General features: G+C 40.7%; 1 protein-coding gene across 1 annotated transcript in view; it reads left to right on the top strand.

Annotated features, from left to right (window-relative positions):
- The first annotated feature begins 12,979 nt into the window (after positions 1-12,979).
- PTPN14 (protein tyrosine phosphatase, non-receptor type 14) overlaps positions 12,980-16,071 on the top strand; it is a 64,951-nt gene continuing 61,859 nt past the window's right edge. The window contains 1 exon segment of the mRNA XM_010078578.1: positions 12,980-13,153. Coding sequence (XP_010076880.1) covers positions 12,980-13,153 — 174 coding nt within the window.

Raw genomic sequence — 16,071 nt, 5'->3', positions numbered from 1 at the left:
TTCCAATCTCTAACATTCTGTGATTCAAGAGGGAAGAGCAGAGCTGGTGCTATCTCTGAGCTGAATCACAGTTCACAGGGATTGTTAACAAATTCTGGGAGTTTCTCATTCCTTACTCTGCATGGTCTTTGTAATGACTTTATCTGTCACTTCATCCCTGGCATCAGTTCTGTAAATAATTACCCCGCGACCCTTTGGTCCTTAGTAACTCTTTCAAAAGCACAGCTAATTATTTTTAAAAAAAGGCAGACCGCTTAATTCTTGGCGAGTTTGTCTCAGAGCCTTGTCTCTGCAAATGGAAATGATGAACTTTAGTAGTAATAAACAGCTCTGGTGGGACTGCAGTGTACTGACTACTTTTTTTTCCCTTCCTCCAACGCTGTTACCTGGTATGCGGTAGATGTTGCTGTAAGGCAGCATCATGCATGGTTTTGTCTGCTCTGTTTTTTTTAATCACATATAGCAACTTCCTATTCCATGATAATAGGAATTTGTGTTATCACAGACTTGGCTCTCTAGTAAATTGTTGAATAAAATACAGACCGGTGTCACATCTTGATGTGCAGTTTGATTTCTGCTCAACTTGTTGCCTTTCTGCACTGGTTCTGGAAGGGCTGCGGTTGGAGACGCATCTCACTCCCGTGCTGCGTAGGCACAGGTTAATTGATTTCACAGGAGTGTTGGCTGCACGTAACAGCACTTCAGTAGGCAGGAGTTTCTTCACAACTACCGAGGACAGATTTTATTTTCTTCTGTTTGATGCGCCCAGTGCATCCATATAGCATTGCCTACTTCTGCAGTAGAACTGGGGATTATGAAATATAATTTCCTTTTTCTTGAAAGTGCGTGTAAACATAAGGTTTCTTGCTATCCATCTTGTAGCTTGTGGGTTTGCTGTGATAAATCATTTAGCTCCTTTAAGACACGAGTGTGATCTGTTGTGCATGTCTGCATTAAGCTGCAGAGGAACGTGAACATCAGGCTTCAAGTTAAAGAAATGAGATGCTTCCAACTTGCTAACCAGAAGCAGAATTACAGGAAGGGCTGTACCACATTGGCTTTCTCCACTCATCTTGGTATTTTTCCTTTTTCTTCTCTTGCTTGTCCCTGCGTTCCAGTTAACACTGAGTGTAAATGGGAGGGATGCCTCATCTCCTGAGACTTCTGCAAGTCCAATTATGTGATACCAAACAAGAACATGATAGGTACAGAGAGACTTTTTACCATTTTTTATTTTACTCCACCTTCTTCTGTTCTGGTATTTAGGTTTTGTATTTATTTGTAAGAAAATAAACTTGGATTATCTGTAGATAATATTTTTCTTTGCTTGCATTTAGTAGCACTTCAGTGGCCACTGCAGTGGCTCAAAGGCCTATTTGTGCCACTTTGATATGTGCATACAATTACACCTACCTGTGGTCATACAGAAGATGTTCTGATTTTGTGCAAGTTGTGTTTAGATATAGTTTTCTTTCATAAATTGTGCAGCTTAAATTTGGAGTAACCTTACTGTTTTTCATATGAGAACTAAAAGTCAGATTAACTTCTATGTTTTAAATCTGAGTTGCTCGTAAAGAACAGCAAAATAAGAAAATGTTAATGTTAGATGTTAATGTTAGATGTTAATGTTTGTCAATTTTAATATCCAAAGTCTATTTTGTGAGCCACAGATTGCCACAAGCTTACAAGTCAGTTTTGGCCTTTGTTGCTCCAGTCATATGCTAGAACGTTAACATACAAATGGATTAATCTGAGCTGTTTTGTTTTAAGGAGGAATTTCTTTTCAGCTCATGACTGAGTATTAGTTCCTGCAAAGCATTTTTTCCCTCTGAAATTTTACAAAGCAGCTACCTTCTCTAACAGGGTCAGTTAACAAGAATTAGGCTGTAATCTCATTAAAAGCTGATAACCTCAAGTATGATTGCAAATAGAGCTATCATCGTATGGAAAGAGCGAGGAATTTGTCCAGACTTATGAGGAAAGGTTGTAAAGCATTTACAAAAACACTATTATGAAAGCTGAGCAAAGAATGGCAGGCCACAGTTTTTAGAATTTATTACAGTGGTTTTGTGTATAAAGCTGCAACTTGTCTTTTACACTCCAAAACTAATACAGTTTTACTCGCCCTCAGTGCAAAGCTGTTCTCTTGAGTAGAATTAATGACAATGTGTTAGAGGAAATAAGCAGCCAATCCAAACTTATCTATTATAGAACAGTTATAACTAAAAGGGAAAAAATGACACTTTCATACAATTCAACAATATGGGATTACAGTTTGTGCAATTTCTTCTTCTGTCCATGCAATTAGCAGCACTTATTGGAATGCTGTGGAAGTAAATTCATAATTTTTCTCTAAAGCTCCTTTGAAAGCTTTTGAGAAGCATACTAGTCCTGAAGGATTCATATTGATGGCTGGAGTGGTATTTGAGATGTAAGACTTTCCCTGGTAAAAAATATTAGAAAAAAAACTATGACATCTGGTGTTGATAATATCTCAGTTCTTATGTGCTATCCAACTCTATGTGATACCCAGGTAATTGTTTTCAAAGCTTGTTTATCAATATGATCTGCAACAGAGATGAAGAAAGAACTCAGAGGGCTGCTCTCAGAGAGGGGTCCTTTTGTAGCCTTGTAATTCTGAGGCACCGGTCAAAGGAGTCAGTCGCTTCAAAGAAGGTCCCCTCTACCCCCGTCTTTAGCCATAAATCTTGCTTCTAAGTATTTTGACTGTTTCAGGCTAGTGTTTAAGCCCACACAGTGGGCACTGGAAAATAATCCTTTAATACAGAAAGAAAAGTACCATTAGCTCATATCCGGCAGCTATTCTGTATTTCAGATGAGGTGTTTTACTGTCGAAACAAATGGGGTTATTCATAGACTGTGGCTGCATGATTTACATCAAGGCCTATATTCACTAAAGATAACAGATTTACTTTCTTCATGCGTATGCCCACAATATAATCCTCCTTTGATAGAACTTGAAGGAATTTTTTCAGCATTTTGTAGCATCCATGTTTTAACGCATTGAGTAGTGGGGACGCTTTTTCCATGCAAGTTCAGAAGTTCGTTATGATCTTGCATGAAATGTCTACTTGTGTAACTAAATGTGCCTCGTTGTGGGTTAGGATGTACAGCGTGCATGCTTTTTCAAATTTTGTTTTTCCTCTCTCTCCTCCTTTTTCTCTTCCACCCCATCAGTCTTGGCTCTTGTTTTTCTGGAACCATGCTTGCCCCCTTGCATCGTCTCAGTTCATTATCTAATACCTGAGTGGGATTCATTGAGCCTCTCCTGGGAAGCAGACCATTGCTCCAAACTTCAGGTAACTGGACAAAGTTTGGAGGGGCCACCACACTGTTTACATTTGATTTGTTGCAAGTTAAGTGCTTCTTGATGATCTTTCCCCTCTCCCCCAATCGTACATGTGATTCTTTGGGTTTTACAAGACAGAGGTTTTTAAGAAAACATTTTCTTTCCTGGTGGGCCAAGGCATCCCAATATGTTGGTACCTCCTTACATTAAATGGGTACCTTTTCGACTTTTGCAATCTTTAGAGGTAGTGTGATGCATTTTGGAAATCTGTAGTTACAACCCAAGTTTTCCCAGTTTCTGCTCATTTGAAAGACTTTATAGTTTTCCAAATATATATATTAAAGGAAGCAAAGGAGAAGCGGAGGTACACAAGCATGACCCCTGTTTGAGTAGAAATTGTAGAAACTCAATTGTATGGGGCGTATCAAAATGAGAACACAGGAGCAGAAATATCACATCTTTATTAAGTGCATAGGACTGTGTTTTTTGGGGGTAACACACCTTCCCAGCGAGGTCTCAGCTGAGATCAGCATTGTGTGAAGGCAGCTTTCATCTGAGACCAGGGCGGTGGTACCAGTGTTGATGACCTGCAGGCAGATCTTGCAGTCTCACAAGTGTTGTGGCTATTTGCTTCTTAATCTCCAAGTGCCCTCTTGACACTATCCCATTGCAAAATCCCAACACAGAAGTGAAACTACAGCCAGCTCTTGAAAGTAGGTGTTTTTTCATTAACGCAGGATAGATTATGTTTGAACTTTTTTGTCTTTATTTTTAACAAACTTTTTATTGCATCGTATGAAATTATAGAAAAACTGGCAGCAGTTTGTCCTAGTGTATGTTTAACTAATGTGAATGCACTGGGGTGTATAATTTCACTCTGTATCTGATTTAATTACTTGTGTCTACTGCTTCTGCTCTTCATGTTATCCTACATTTAGAACTTCTGTTTGCAGTTTTACTCATGTCATTGTAACATGAGAGAATAATGAAAACACCGTTTAAGGAATTTTTCTGTGGTTTTTGCTAAGCATATCCTGCACTGTTTTTAGAATGGTTTTGCATGCCTATCAATCACATTTAGCAGGAAATGTAATCTCCTGTAGTCGCTGTAGCTCCAGTGAGCCTGAAAGACTTGAAAACCTTTTACAAAGGTGATTAACTGAAACAAAAAGTAAATGTCACCAATACTATGTTGCTACTGATTGGAACCAGTGGGGTAAAATCAGGACAGAAAGTGAAGAATCCAGTCAGATCTTTTGAGAGGTTTTAAGGCATTTGGATATCATTGATTTTTAAATAGTTGACCCTTACAATAATGGTTAGGTTTTCCTGATCTTTGATTGCTAGGAAGTGTTTAATAAAAATGTAGGATGCAGCACCTTGTGCCTTTGGTGCTGTTTCTGAAGGGTGGCACTTAGAGAACAGGTGTAGTGCCAGGTCTGAAAGAAGGATGTACCACAATATCACAATGCTGGTCTCGCTTCTCTTCTTCTGAATAGTTTGTCCATGTAGAAAACATAACCCCTCTAGATTTTGCAATATTAACTCCTCTTACAGACATTCAATTAAAGAATAAATTGCTTTATTTTGGGGGGGTGGGGGAGGAAGAGATGCACTCTGAAATTCAGGAGGCAAGGGGGGGGAAAAGAACGAAGTGGGGGGGAGTGGGGAAGAGCAAGACTTCCCACCCATTCCTGGCAGTAGTGAGCTCTTAGATGAGACTGCCTCACGTCCAAAACTGCATCCTTGGGCAGGTGCCATCCAGGCACCGATCACTCTCGGCTGTGTCTAATCTGAGGTCTTGCAGTAGCACAGCCGTTACTGGTATTCTTGTGGATTAAAACTGACCACAATGGCCACCCAAGCATCATTTAGATTTGTTACTTTATGCAGATGTCACTCCTAACTTGAATGCTTACACTAAGTCAAAAAGAATCCTTCATCAGTAGTTGCTTTTTAAAAACTGTTGGATTGTTGAGGTTATTCTGAAGTGATGAGAAAGGAGGAGGTACTAATTTGCATTTTGGGAAGTTCATACAGTTTCTGTGATAGAGACTGTCAGATGCTGACTTGGCGAGATCCACAAAAATAGTTGGTACTTGTGCAGTTTGATGTAAAGAGTAATTGGGTGTCAGCCTGATAGATTTGTATCCACAAAACTCCATGGAACTGTTCTGTGGATGCACAAGACAGGTGTTTTTATACAAAAAGAGTGATGCCTTAGCAGGGGAGGAGGGAATAACAAAGGTGCACCTACTAACGTTTATGTGCTTTGGAGGCAGTGAGTACATACTCTTGCAGGTATTGCAACAAGAGAAGAAAGAAAGGGTAGAATTGTAACTGGTCTGAACTGAAGCGATTCTTTTGACTTCATTTAAACCTCTCTAGGCATTTTATTTGGGCTACTGAAAGCAGAATCTGACCCGAGTGAGATGCAGTGAAAACACATGACAATTTAGATACAAAAAATCTGTTACAGCAAAGATGAGTCTGATTGAAAATGGAAATTTTCCTGAGAAGAGAAAGCTGTGATGGAATGGGGAGAGTAGAAATGCTACCTGAGACAATTTTTGATCTTTGGCCACTGTGTATTGGTGTCTGGTGATGCACAGCAGTAGTAACAGTAGCTGTTGTCTTCTGCTCTGGATGTCCCAGAGAGTCCTTGGCACCTGTCCATGCACACAGGCATGGGATCTCTAGGTGCTTAGAGACTTCTAAAAGTTCTGCATAGGATGTTGTAATAGCTATAAAAATGAAATTAAAATATAGTTTGACTCTCTTTTTCCAGAATGTAGGGGTGAAAATGTTATTGGTTTTATTACTATTTGGATTAGGGTAATACTTAAATCTCCCCAGGAATTTTTAAAGATTTAAGTGCCTGGAGATGAGGTCCGTGTCTTGCCTGGGACTGTATAAACAAGTGGTTGAAAACAGGGGCCTTGCAGCAGAAAGGTTATATTATGTAAGGGATAAAAACCCCTTTCATCTGTCCAGAGATGAATTTGACTCTTGAGAATTTATCAGGCATTATGGGAATTCCACCCATAACTGGGTGGGATGCAGACACCTCGTCAGGTACAGAAATACTCCTTGCTGTGCTCCACCTGCGTGAAACTCTCACATGAGAGCAGTCAAGGGAGAGAAAGCAATTTCACGGGGAGAGATTTCCTCCTCTGGACAAACTCATCTAGATGGAGATGGATTGTGCCAGACGTCCTGCCTCCCATACACTGGTATTTTTATTCTTCCCTGAAACTGTAGGCTCGCGCACCACTTGAGCTTCCATCCAACGCTGCGGTCTCGCACCCAGCCCAGGGTTGCATACTTGTCTGAGGTGTGCTGCCGCTCCTGCAGCACGAGGAATGCTGGAGGGGTGCCATGCGCTGTTGGTAAATACAGGCTGCAGTTTGACAGTAATTACTTTCTTCCTGGAGTTTCAGAAATAGGTACAAAAGCAAATGAAGTGAGAGAAAGCATTCTGCTTCAAGTGAGTTCTGTATCAGATGCTTTTTTTTTTTTTTTAATTCTCCTTTGAATGTGGTACAGTTAAATGTATGAAGTCTGTGACAGAGGAGAAAGTAACATACTTGGAAATGTCCTGAGTTATCTTGGCCTTAATTATTTATAAGTTTTTCTTCTCTCTTGGCCTTTAAGGAAGCAGGAGGATGCCCTGTGACTGGAGCAGTGCCCTTCACCACTCAAAGCAGCCTCTGCCATGTGGCTTCTTCCTCATTAAACCCCTACCAGCTTCCCTTGCTCCCTTCAGGCTCTTTTAAAACTGCTAACAAAAAAAAATATGGCCAGCCCCAGCTGACTTCGGGAGAGCACAGAAAGAGTTTTTTGTATTTCTGGCTTCTTTTGGGTTTAGGTTTGGAAAAAGTGTGAAATATTCATTTATTTGCTTTCTGTGTACTAGTGGTTTGACCTAGTTTTACTGCGATGTCTCATAAAGAAAAAAAAAAAACACAACATTTTGGAAAGGTGCAGATTTTTATTTGTGTCAGGTAATTTGAACCCCTCAGGAGAGTTTTATATTTTATACAGAAACTAAACAATTCTGAATTTCATACAACTGTAAAACTGACCTAGTTCTTCATGAAGGACTGGCCAGTGAAGGAGCCTGGTTACTAACAGGTAGTGTTATTGCTCTGGGTCATGATAAGCCTTTTTCTCCCTAAACCGCTCTAGGTGTGCCATCAGTGGCTTGGAGGGGTTTCGGTTTGGTGCCCAGCATTGTGTTTGGAAGATACTCTTGGATGTAAGAGAGACGTGGTTTTTGCTCATCTGTATGTGAGTAACAGGATTCTGTTGCTGAAGAATGGGGGAGTGGTACCCCTTGGAACCTCTTTTGTACAGGGAAGGATTTCTTGCAAGGATGCTCCGTGTTTTCTCCTCTCTCCCCTTGTCACATGCAGCAGTGTTGTGGGGGAATCAAATACTGTTGGAGAGATCATACATTCATACCTGCTGCCTTTGCACAGGCATTATGCTGGTAAGGCTTCCACGTGTAGTGCTGAGTGAGATAAGTAAGCGTGTCTGGAGCTGAGACATAGAAGGCTTGTATCAGGCTCCATCTTTAAGCTGCTTTCTGGTGAAAGCAGAACTTACGTTGTGCTTGGAATGAGATAGTGAGTTAAAAGTTTAGTTTTATTCTCTGTCAAATCTGTTATAATTCTTTATCCTCTTTTTCCATCTTCAGTCTTCCCTGTGTTACCCACAGCCATTGACTTTATCCATATGGCTTTTTGAAGTAGATAACATAAGAAATAGGATGCCAGTGTCTATGATAGCAAAGGCATTTGCTCATTGTTCATTTTTTTTTTCTTGGTTTCCTGAAACAGGAGAGTGTTAAGCTCTACCAAGTATCCATTGAGACATGATCTTTGTACTGATGAAACTGCATTTGTAATAGATGCTTTTTCAAAAAGCTGTTTTGATTTTACATTTTTGTACACAATGTTTGTCATCAAACTGTTTCATCCAAAATATTTTGTAGAATGACGTTTAGCTTTCAAATTGAGCATGTGCTCAAAGCAGTTAAAGGCTTAAAATGCCATCAGAGTACTCTGCTGCCCTGGTGCTGCACCTGGAGATCGTGTTGGGTGTGGGGACCCTGAGTGTGTCTGTGTGCCTTACTGGCCCTGACCAGCCTCACCTGGGGCTGCCACCCCACCCTCTGCCCACAGCGCTGGGACCTCCATTGCAGATCAGCCCGGACCTGTCAGTCCCTGCCTGAGCTCTGTGGCTGGTGGCCTCCAGCCCTGTCTCCTTCTGGACCTTGTTCAACCGCGGCCATGCCTGGGGCTGTGTTAACAGGACCTGTTTCCAGCACCCAGCTCTGCTTGTCCGGCTCATCTCCTGGAGGATTGTGCTGCAGTCTTAGTCTCTCAGACCATTACTTTCTGAAATGCTTGAGAGTTTTAGTGCCAGGCTTTTGGTTTTTAGAGGGACTTTATTTCAACTCCTGATTTGGGGGTTTTGCTTCTGAATTGGTATTCATATCAGATACTAGTGATGGCACACTTAAAGGTGAGTGGTTAGATGGGCACGTAAATTGTGCTTCTGCAATGCCTTTGGGGTTTTTTTTCTCATTGTGGTTTCTGGGACATGGTTGAGAGTTTTAGTGCCAGGCTTTTGGTTTTTAGAGGGACTTTATTTCAACTCCTGATTTGGGGGTTTTGCTTCTGAATTGGTATTCATATCAGATACTAGTGATGGCACACTTAAAGGTGAGTGGTTAGATGGGCACGTAAATTGTGCTTCTGCAATGCCTTTGGGGTTTTTTTTCTCATTGTGGTTTCTGGGACATGGTTGGGGGACACACTTAAAGGTGAGTGGTTAGATGGGCACATAAATTGTGCTTCTGCAATGCCTTTGGGTTTTTTTTTCTCACTGTGGTTTCTGGGACATGATTGGGGGACATTATTTTTTTTTTGTTTTAGATGCTTACAATGTACTTTAAACAAAGGGAATTTCCATTTAGCAGAATGTTTTAAACTCTCAAGCTTATGTTCCTACTAAAAACCTGGTTTAATTCGACACGCTTGTTAGAGTAAGCTTAACTCTCAGGAGCAATTGATACATCAATTTGAAGTAGGACTGCAGGAGGGGGGAGAAAGAATCAAAAATGATCAAAACACGGAACAAAAAGAAAAAAACACAAGGTTTGTAAAGAGCTTGGTCCAGTTTCTTTCCAGGAAATGATCAAAACACGGAACAAAAAGAAAAAAAAACAAACACGGTTTGTAAAGAGCTTGGTCTAGTTTCTTTCCAGGAAGATACATCCTTAAATAGATGTCAGTTTAAAAGATGTCACATCTGTCTTTTTCACACCTGAAATATTCTTTTAAAAAATCCTTTTTTAAAAGCAGAAGGAGTTAATGATGAGCTTTTTATAGGCTTGATTTAGTTTCATTTTTTGTTTTGTTTTAATTGTAGTGAAAGTGTGAGTTTGAGGAGGGGAGCGTTGTGAACGCCTGCATAGTTTGGGTGACTTGGTTAGGGATGTTGCTGCTCCTTGGCAACCCTTTAACCAAGAAAGGAGATCCTGTAGTGAAATAATTCTTCTTTTGGAAGACCGAAACCCTTATCTCCAGTCTTCTCCTATTTTAGTTGTTTACAAAATAGCTCTGAATAGATATGGGTGCTCCTGCTGCTTTTAAAATTATCAGACATAAAGAAGCAAAATATCCTGTTTGCTTTAGGAACCTGTCAGTGACCAGGGCCTTTGAGATCTTATTTAGAAAGCTTGCCAGAAGCTTTCAGAGTGTCAACTTAACAGAAAACCCAAGAGGAAGGTTGATCCAACATCCAGAAGACATGAAAACAGAAAAGTTACACAAGTGCATTGAATTGAGAATTAAAAGTTGTTGCAGACCGGGCCAATTGGAGCTGGTTTAAGCTGTCCCAGCCTCAGCATCCCAATTCATTCTTTAACTGGAAACTAATTTGTGTGACATTTCATGTGAAAGAGGTTTCATCGGTCATTCGTGTATGTTTCGGTGAAATGAAAAAGTGACCTGAACCCTGTTACACAAAGTGCATCCGTTAACCCGTTTGTATGTCTCTGCGTCTTCAGCAAATGGTGCTGGCTGGTTGCCCTTGGCAGCACTGAGAAAAAAAACTTCTTTTACTGCTTCTTGAAAAGTGGAGGAAATATTGGCCTTGTTTACCTGAGCATAGGATACAACTCGGGAAAAATTCATTTGCAGTCCATGTCGACATTTCCATTGTACAGGAGTTGGTGGGTTTATTCCAGAGTAGCATGTTTGCACAGAAGTCTTCTGGGACAGCTTATCCTGCCATAGCTGTAGTGTTCACTGTGGCTGGTGAGCAAGGCCAAACACTTTTTTTTTTCTCCACTAACATCGATTTCACCTTTAGGCTACTAGTAACTATACAATTACTGGAGAGAGGATTGCTCATGTTCTGTGAGGAAATGTGTGCAACTAACAGTAATGCAAGATAACATCAATAAAAAAAAAATAATCGGCTAGCTAAAACTCTCCATGTGTCCGATTTAGAATAATCTACAAAACTAGACACTGAACAAAAATGTGGTTCTTGATAAGATGTGGTCCTTCACACCTTTCCTTCTTTGTCATTTCCTTCCATTCTTCCCACTTTTTCAACTTTGTGCTGTAGTTTTGGATAGGTTGGTAGGCAAGGTAATTGCCAAATAGTTGGCTGGGGGTTAAAGCACCAGCCCGGCCTGTGTGCTTGTCTGTAATCTGCCACTTTTCTCTGGAGTGATGTTGGACAAGCTGGCTAATGTTTGTTTCAGTTCCTCTTCTGTGAGTCATGGGTATCCTCTCCCTGCCTGGTCAGATTGTTGTGAGGATGTATTCCTGTGTCTTGGACGGCTTCTGACGTTACAGCGATGCGTAACAGCTCTCATGCAATCATGTGAAAATAAGACATTATGTCTGTACCCACGAAAGTCGGAAATGAGAAATTAAACTAGAGCAGCTAATTTGAGAGGCTTGTTCGCGCTTCAGTGAAATAGCACATGTCCCTTCTCAAAGTCTCTAGGCTTTTCTCTGGTAAAACTAGGAGACTGTCAGGGCAGTTGCACACCTAACCAGTGAGAGGTTGCTTGTGGTTTTCTGTTTGTGTGGGGTTTTTTTTGATTTGTGTTCCTTTAACTGCCTAGTAAATGCCAAGAGATCCTGGCTTTGGAAAATACGCTTTAGCAAATAGGTGACAGTTCTGTTTCTAGTGTAGTGATAAATGATAATCACTGCAGTCAATCAGTCTGCTTCTAATGATCTCCATAGCGACTACATTCAGTAAAAAGTGAAAATAACTGATTCATGCAGTTCTATGCCAAAAGATACATGTGAGCAGTGTACTATCTGTTTGAAATGTCACATCCAGCTAAATGATGCATACTCTGCTGGCAGTGCTTTCTGTTGCTTCTCTTAAGAAGCAAGGAAACGGGAGCTAGTTTTTGTTTGCAGTGCTATTTGTTAAGAGAAATGGACTTTTAAATGCCAGCATTAGTGTCCCTCCATCTCTTTCTCCAGAATATTCAAACAAAACAGGAAGGCTTGGTAGCAAATAATTTGCTTTTTATTTAATTCCTCTCTGCATGTGGAAAGTGACATTTTAAAGCTGGTTATGCCAGTGAAATTGCTTTGTTTTGGTTTAGCTTGAAACTACTCCTTACTAAACTTTTTTTTTTTTTTTTTTAAGAAGTGGATCTTGCAGATGAGGATCATAGCTTCTTAAATGTCATTATTTATGTATCTCTGGTTCTGTCTGCTTTGTATTTTGGCTTACAGTTGCATGTGTCCCTGATAAAATTTAGGAGTAGTAATTAGAAACAACATCTAGAATATGTGTTCTCTTCCTCCCACTCGCTTTTATCCTGGTCTCTTGACAGCTGCTCCTGCAGTTACTCATTCTACCTGAAAGGGTGAAATGCAGAATTGCTTTGGAGCTGAAAGTGAACAAAATGTCAGGGATTGCCTCGGAGGAGCCTCCTCTCAAATGACTTGGGTGCTTCTTGCCTTTCACATGCATGCTTCAGGTTTGATTTTTCAGAGGTGCTGAGCCCCTGCTCTGCTGACCGCAGCCAGCCTTTCTTCTTTCAGAATCGCACCTCTTTTAAATGCCTCTGCTCCTTAGCTTTTTAAGCTAGCTTTCAAAGCTGGCCTGAGGGCACCAAAATTTAACTTGAAGATTACAGTTATAGACCCCTGTGGTGGGGGTAATGGTGGGAGAGTTAGCACCTCTGGATGTGTGCCCTGTAGAGTTGCTGTTTGTACTGAGCTTCTCAAAGAACAGCTTTGCAATTAAATGCCCGCTTTAAATTCAGCGCCAAAATAGAATTTTGGAAGATTTGTTGTGTAAGGTGTTCTTTTGGGAGATGTAGTAAGAGCCTGGCAATCCTGTGTATGAAGGTGTTTGTTTTATAGTTTTGGATGCGACCCTTTTCCTTTAAGCTTTTTTTCTTTTCCACTGATCTTTAGGAATATCTTATTTCACACTTTACTTATTTGTATGTATTTTGCAGGAGTCCCTTGAAGCTCGCCCTGGGAATGGACAGCTATCTCCGTCTCTGGAGGAGAGCAGCGCCAATTGAAGAAGCCTTCAAGTCAAGTCGACAAGTGTGCTGATAACTTTCCGAAGAGTACAGGGAAGGGACGACCTTCCAGGCCAACAGCCATGCCTTTCGGGTTGAAACTGCGACGGACCAGGCGCTACAATGTCTTGAGCAAGAACTGCTTTGTGACAAGGATCCGTCTGCTGGACAGCAATGTGATCGAGTGCACCCTCTCCGTGGAGAGCACGGGGCAGGAGTGCTTGGAAGCTGTCGCTCAGAGGCTGGAATTACGTGAGGTAAGAGTAACCCGGGAAAGACCATCTGTCACTGTATAATTTGACACATTTTTAGCTCAGGCAGTCTGTTCGTTTGAATCATGTTATTCTCAGAGCTGGCCAGATATGATCAGCAGCTGGAGCCTGGACAAACATTCTGGTTGCATGAAAACTGAAGGCAGAACAGCACTCGGCGTTTTGTGCTGTTGCTCATTCATCATAGCTTTGAGAGGTCTTTGTAGTATGAAGAAGAGGTTTCTTCTTTTCTTCGAAAGTGATGGGTGGTACTTTCTGAACTGGGATGCTGAGGGCCAAGTTACAGTAACTTTTATCTGAATATAACCCTGCTTTCATCAACACTGCTGCTTGAATTATGCCAGTGGGAAGGAGGCCACGGGCTTTTAAATATCCACCTTCATATAAATATATTCTTGTTAGCAACATACTGAAAGAGGCAAGAGTTGTGTTACTAGCAGGAGCAACTAGTAATAGTTTGAGGATGTTGGGTTTTTTCTTCCTGTTGTTGAACTGAAATCATCTCAAGCTCTGAAAGGCTTCTTTTACATTCCCAATGGTTCTGAAAAGTCTGAAGAAGCTCAGTCTTACTTCAATAAAGACCAAAATCCTTTATTTTCTACTTCTTGGTGCAGAGTACAGTGTTTATTTTAAGTGTTGGGGCCATTTTGGAAATATCTGTCCAACATGCATAGCACAAATAAATTGTCTGCAGTGGACATGTATTCTGCATGCTTTTAGGCTTTTGCAAATCAGAAGTTGAAAATGAGTGCCTGGAAGTTGCTGCGTTATCATCTGACTGTCCTGGCTGATGCTTTCTGTAAGCACAGCTGGGAAATTTAATAATCTTGCAGTGTCTTACAGTTGTTGGTCCACGGCCCTTTGTGACAGTGGCAACTGGAAGGCAGCATACAAATAACTTATGAAGATGAAAACTAAACAAAACCTCCTTTTTGTATATCAATAATGATAATGAGAGAAGAATCTCACACAGTATGTGTGTGCATGTGCAGAATAGGTATGAGAATGCGCAGGCAGGAATAGGGCAGAGGGTCAGAATATTGCATAGTGATTTTTCATACTTGAGGGGGTTTTTTTTAATGTGGATTTTAGTAGAATCATATTCCCCTTCTACAGATGAAGATTTCTCAGTAATGATTTTTTTTTTTCTTCTTCTTTCTGTTGGTGATGCTCTGGAATGTCCTTGCAGAGTGGTTAGGTCCTTCTCTTTCCTTCCAGTACAGAAAAGTGAAATGAATTCTTTGATTCTCCTTGTATTCCTTGCGGGCTTATCCAGTTGGTGCAGCAGAAGTCTGGGGCCCGATGATTCTCTCTGGAGGTCCACCTGCATTTGCAAACAATAGCTCTGTCAGCAGGCTAACATTCTTTTCTATAAAGCATTTTGTGATTTCAGAGTGTGTTTTGTTCCACTTTGGAACAAAGCCTGAAGTTTCAAAATTTTCCAGAGCAAGGAGATTGGACAGTAGAGTAGCAAAGGAAGCTGTTTTGGTCAGTGTTCAATTTCATGGGGGTTTTCTATTGCTTTGGTTTTTTTATTTTTCAAAATCATTTGTGTCATGCAAAAAGAAATATGTCAGCACAAAAAGTTTGTGTTTCAAGATAAAAAATATTTTAACAACACAGAAGAGAATGCTTTGATGTTGTTGGAACACTTCCCCCTTCTTTCATCACCCTCCCCACTTTTTTTCTAAACAAAGTTTTGGCAACATTGAGCCATTTTTGTAAAGTTCAGATTTCAATACTACAGCATGTTTTGACAGAAGGCTTGTTTTTTTTTTTTTATATCTCTCTTTTCTGATTGATTCTGGTAGCATCCATTGCTTTTTTTTAAATGTTTAGGAGAGAAGAGAATTACCAACCTCTTTCAGCTCCAAGAGGGTTTCCCTGTATCCTCTTCAGCTCCTTTCATGAGGAATAATTGGAGCTAACAAGCTTGGAGGTGCCTGGTGCTGGGTGCTGTCCTTTTGCTCAGGCCCAAAATTTAATTCTTCTCCTGCCCCTCTAGAGTCTTTCTGCCACGGTTTTTTTTTTTCTGATGCAGTCATTTGGTGACTGTCCCCTTCCCTGTCTAGGCTTACCATCACTTTTTAACTCACTGGCCAATCCAATTCTACAAGAAGGGTCAAAAATACTTTGACAAAGCTCAGATTTGTACAAGATTTGTTCAACTGGATAGCTGAGTAGAGGGGAGAAGACCATTAAGTGTGCTGAGGAGAAAATCATTGCAAGTGTCCATACTGAAGAGAGACACTTAAAGTTCCCCAAGTGCAGGAAGAACTTCAACTGGAATGTGTCTTTGCTTAGAAATCCTGATCAGCAAACTATGGGTACAAGTAAGGAAGAAACTAAGCTTCATGAAATCCCATGCTCACAAAACAGTGCTGAAATCCTGTTTGTCTCCTCCATGCAGTCTCAGGTAAGAATATGAGTTCTTTTGAAAATAAGGATCAGCTTTTGTTTGATGCTTTAGTTTGGTCTTATGTTTAAATAAATCCCAGGTGTAGCCTGACTTTTACCTTCATGTTAGGAATACATCCATATTTCGCTCAAGCTGACTTCTTAGAAACAAAAAACTGTCCAACCCTCCACCCTACTAAAAAGCAGAACTGTCTGAGATTACTGTATGGATTGTTACGAAGGGCTGTCGATCATTGTACCACACATGACTGAAAAACGGTATCTAGTGGATTATGCATATTTCTATTTGATCTCTGGGGAATGCAGCTCCCTCCCTGACTGAGTCAGGGTTCAGCAATAGGTCAGTAGAAAGTGTAGCCATGTAACTACTGTAAAATCTGGTTTTATCCTTTGCAGCGGAGCTCTTGACAAAGCATCGGGTATTCTAGTGGAAGAGTTACTGGTTCCAATAAAATGAGTTCTTATGCCAGCATTATATAAAAAAC

Source organism: Pterocles gutturalis, unplaced genomic scaffold (assembly GCF_000699245.1).
Source record: "Pterocles gutturalis isolate BGI_N339 unplaced genomic scaffold, ASM69924v1 scaffold6818, whole genome shotgun sequence".
NCBI classification, from domain to species: Eukaryota; Metazoa; Chordata; class Aves; order Pterocliformes; family Pteroclidae; genus Pterocles; species Pterocles gutturalis.
This window is presented reverse-complemented; position numbering and strand designations above follow the sequence as displayed.